Source organism: Trichomonas vaginalis, chromosome V, assembly GCF_026262505.1.
Source record: "Trichomonas vaginalis G3 chromosome V, whole genome shotgun sequence".
Taxonomy (NCBI): Eukaryota; Parabasalia; order Trichomonadida; family Trichomonadidae; genus Trichomonas; species Trichomonas vaginalis.
The window spans coordinates 28,356,150-28,360,828 of NC_067207.1; the positions used below are offsets into that span (position 1 = coordinate 28,356,150).

Here is a 4,679-nt window from a genome sequence, read left to right on the forward strand (position 1 = left end):
ACACATACAAGATAAAAAAATAAAAAAAATAAAACTAACTTTATTTTATCTTTATGAAAATTCATGAAATTTGGTCATTTTTTCAGCAAAAATAAGTTTAGGTGAAGAGGTGAGATCTCACCCGTTTTCTCACCCGTTTTCTCACCTGTTTTTTCACAAGCGTTTTACATGAATGTACGATGTATATTTGAAATCCTAAACAATTTCGTAGCTTCTATTTCTTCTTTTAGTACATCGAATGTTTTAATCATGCCGAAAGTCTCTTTATATTTCTTCTTGACGTCAGACAGAAGGAAATCTTCTGCTGTTGGATAGTTTTTATTAAGAAATGTCAACATATCCATTTTATCTTCTGCTGGCTTTCTTCTTTCTTTAAGTCTGCATAGTCGTTTCGCATTCTTTCTATCCTTTGACTGAGTAGTTATATTTTCTTATTGCTGCTTTACATTTTGAACATTTGCGGCATCATTTTTGCGTTATACATTGAAAAAAACCGCTAGAACAACTAAGGTCAATGGTTTTCTTTAACTCAAAAGCTGCTGGTTTATCTGTTCATCCATACTTTACCTCTTCTATCTTTATCTCTTATCTGCCATACACATTCTGCAATTAATGAAACAAAGTTGTTGTATGTCTTAAATTCTTCGGATTTGTAAAGGTCAGAAATATTTTTATAAACCATGTCGCAATCTTTGTCCATAACTTTATGGTTGCAATGATATCCTAGAAACTCATAGTTTACCTTTCGTATGAACTTCTTTATTTCTACTGAGTCAGTTGCTTTGACTTCAATTTCGTCAAATTCGGGAATGGTTAGTTTTTGTTGCTGAATTTCAGGTAGTTTAGGTAAATGGTCGATGAGGTCCTGCATGTCATAAAGATATTCTTCATTTTCTTCATCCTGTGCGGTACAGTCTAAATTACTTGTTAACAGTTCTTGCTTTATCTTCTGGATTTTTGTTTCGAAAGTATATGAAGAAGGAATGAAGTTTTTCATCTCTACCAACATTGACGTAGGATTCATGACTAGCGAGTTTGGTGCTGTAGTTGTGGCTTGAATTGTTGTTGTGCCGATTGTTGAAATCATATCTTTTATACAAAATAAAAAAAATAAATAAAAATAAAACTAACTTTATTTTTTCTATCTTAAGGAAATTCATGAAAATTCGTGAGGGTGAGAAAACGGGTGAGAAAACGGGTGAGATCTCACCTCTTCACCTAAAATATATTTTTGGTGTAAATTTATGACAAAAATAAATGGTACCATTAATGATATCATGACTGTTCTCATTCATGTCTGATTTACATCTAATGAAAAAGTTTAGAAGAATTTTCTTATTCTTTCTGGCTTATTTTTGTCTTTCCAGTACTCCCGCTCTAATGGTCCCAGATGTGTTGGCTTTGACTCTCTCAAGTTCTTAGATGGTATAACATCTTCAACGCCTCCTTCATATCTTACTTTATAAGTGTCATCGTTTATGTTGTAGCCAAGATTTCAATAACCACTCCTCGCTTTGCTTCGTCAATGGTTTCAGCAAGTTTGCCATTACTACTTTCAACTAATTTATATGTCGAGGGTAAAACGCAATAAGTCATCAGTAGCTTTTATAAGATATCCATTACCTGCGTAGAGTCTACGAATATAATAGTTTCTACTTAACCTTAAACGTTTCTTTGTCAACGGTTTGTCGTCAAGAACTACACGAACTTTTGTACCAGGAATGAGGGTAAATTGTGTTGAATTTCTGATATTTTGTGTTTGGCTTCGGTTCTTTTGTATATACTTTTCTTCTTGTTGTTGTGTCATTGAATTTGGTGTATGTCCTGTTGTAGAAATGTGTTGAGGAATTATATACTTCGAGAAAATGTTTCATTGTTTCTTCGGTAAAGTCTCGCTCTTGGTTTAAATCTCTGAGCGTTCTTATGAAGCGGTTTTATGATGCCGAGTATGTTATGTTATGGTCTTCAGTAGTGTAGTGAGTTATGTTATGCTTAATGAGAAAATCTGTGATTTCATTGCTGAGGTATGCACTGTCTTGGTCTGATGTAAAGTACTTGGGCTATGTTCTGCTACAAACTTGATTGCTTTACAAAAGCCATGACTGATCTTCATCCAATTTGTTTAATCGAACTTAATGAAGTAATTTCTGCATATCTCCTGCATGTATTTGGAAACGAGAGGATAAGACAACTCACCAAGGTTTCCAGACGCCAGATCCAAAGACTTGAATCAACTGCAGGAGTAATCCTAAGCTTTGAAGAAGGATTAACCAATAAGAAAGATGTCATTGACTCCAAGCGTGAAAGCCTTGCTGCTTTCTTACGCAAACACCCATGGGTCGATGTTGATCTCCAAACTCCTTACCAAGGACTCGTTGAAACCTTCACGACCTACAGACAGCTCCTTGACAGACCTGAGCAGAACCTTCTGGTCGAACGTGATGGCACATTAAGCCCTACAGACGAGTCAATCCAGAGAGAAGAAGCTCAAGAGTAAAAATCTGACATTTATACTTTACATGACATTTTTTTCATGAGTGTTCACGTTAAGATCAATGATGAAAACATGACTTCATGGGAAGATATCATTGATGACATAGAGAATGACCTTGATGAAAACATGATGGGAGCTCAAACGTCAGTTAAGGTCAAACTTGGTGAAGTTCAAGAAAAGATCTCCGAGATCAATGCAAAAATATCTGCTCTTACAGAGGTTGACGTTTATTACAGAAGCTTGGAGAGAACTTTAAGCAAACTTGAACGTCAGAACCAAAGTCTCATAGTTGTGCTCCAGAAACTCAGTCTCATGCGTAAAGCATATAATGACTACCTACATGTAAGAGACTTACCTTCTTATTCTACTCCAGATCTCGACTTTTCCGATATAAGTCCAATCCTTATTGATACAACACTTACGATAGCAGGGATGCTTCCTACATATCCAGAATATGATAACTTACCTCAGCTCTTCGAGTATCTCAAGAAAAAGTTCATGATCTTATTATGCGAGACCATGAAAAGACGTCAAAATACCAGAACAGAACGAGAACAGAGCTTACTAATAGACTTATTATATAATACTAAAGAAATAAAGGAGTTTTTATTCTAACTTTGGTATTTTTGGGAAGAACTGATCTGGATCATATTTGTCAACCACAGGTTTTGGTATCAAAAGTCTCTCTGGTTCTTGGACGGCTGGTACTGGAAATGGTTCCTTTGGTTTCCTAGCTTTTGGGAGATCTAAAAATTTTCTTGGTCTCTTTCTTTTGTGTAAGTGTTGTCCATTTTTATCGACAACGAATGTGAGCTTTCCGTCGTCAAAGATGAATGTCGTCGCTTCTTCAGTTCCCTCATCAACTATTATCTTCTTGATCTTTCTCTTCTCCATTAACAGAAAAAGTGACATATATTACTTCATTTTTTCTGAGTGTTAGGATTAATTAAACCTCTATCTATAACATGCTTTCTCATAGAAAACTTCTCTCCATATCTTTTTGTCAATATCTCTAAAGTTCTTCTGTATAAGATTTATCACTACTGAAGTAAATAGATGGATAATTAAGGACATCAAAGGTTTCTACAGTATCTTTAAGAGTCCATTCATCTCCATACTGTATAGAATAAGTATGGAAGTATGGAGGATCACATATAAAGAAAACATTGGGAAGATCTTTATACTCATTGAAGAGTATTCTCCAATCTTTATGAACAATAGTTAAACCTTCAAGATAGTCATCTATGTTTTCACCAAATAAGTTAGTATATCTGAGGTATAACACTTTCTTCATTAATGTGTCAAGATCATAGTATTTGTATGCTCCAGAATAGAGAAGACGTGAACATAATGTATCCCAGTCTATGTATGGAGCTTTACTTATAACTTCTCTGACGATCTCTTTCTGATCAGTAGGAATTTTCTCATCTGGCTTAACATTTATTCTCTCCTTAAGTTCCTTAAGTATTTCATTCGTGTCATGAATGTGTTTCAGTCTATCAACGTAGTTATCATAGTCGTTAGCTATGATCGTTGCTTTTGGGAACATAATATGCAACAGATGAGAGATATAGAGAGAACCACCAAAGAGGTCAACGAAGACATAATCCCCTTTGATGTCTTTGAGTATGTCGATAAGAGCTTTCCTGATCTTCGACTTATTACCTATGAAAGGTAAAGGAGGTTTGGTAAAAATCATTTATATGGTAATAAAAATAAGTGTTTACTTGAGACAATAACCTCTGTTGAGTTTGTAGAACAAGATCAGAAGTACGATCAAGTTCAAAACAACACAAATGGCTAGGATTGCGTTACCAACAATCTTTGTCTTTTCCCAGCAAGACTTCTTCTTTGGTTCATGTGCTGCTTCGACATCACTGTATGGCTCGGACATTAACTTAAAAAGTGTCATGACCACTTCATTTTTGATGAAGTCAACAGCTTATGTCCACTTCCTCCCACAAGCACTTGAGGGACAAGAGAAGGTCATCATTGACTACCTTCAAGCCACTGAGAAGCTCCAAAAGCTTCAAGATCTCCGCGAAGAGTTCAAGTCCCGCTTGAAACAGGAGAACTTACTGCAGGAGTACATGCTCATTTGTACCCATTACTAGATGGCTCCCATTTACCATCAGAGTACACTGCAGCTCTTGATGCACTCAAAGATCTTCGCGATCACCTCCGA

At 35.6% G+C, this 4,679-nt stretch overlaps 1 pseudogene across 1 annotated transcript, besides 1 other annotated feature; it reads right to left on the reverse strand.

Moving 5' to 3' along the window:
• Positions 1-4,679: part of a mobile genetic element that runs on past both edges of the window.
• TVAGG3_0418510 lies at positions 196-1,087 on the reverse strand (annotated as a pseudogene). Its single transcript has one exon. A coding segment is annotated over exon 1 (892 nt).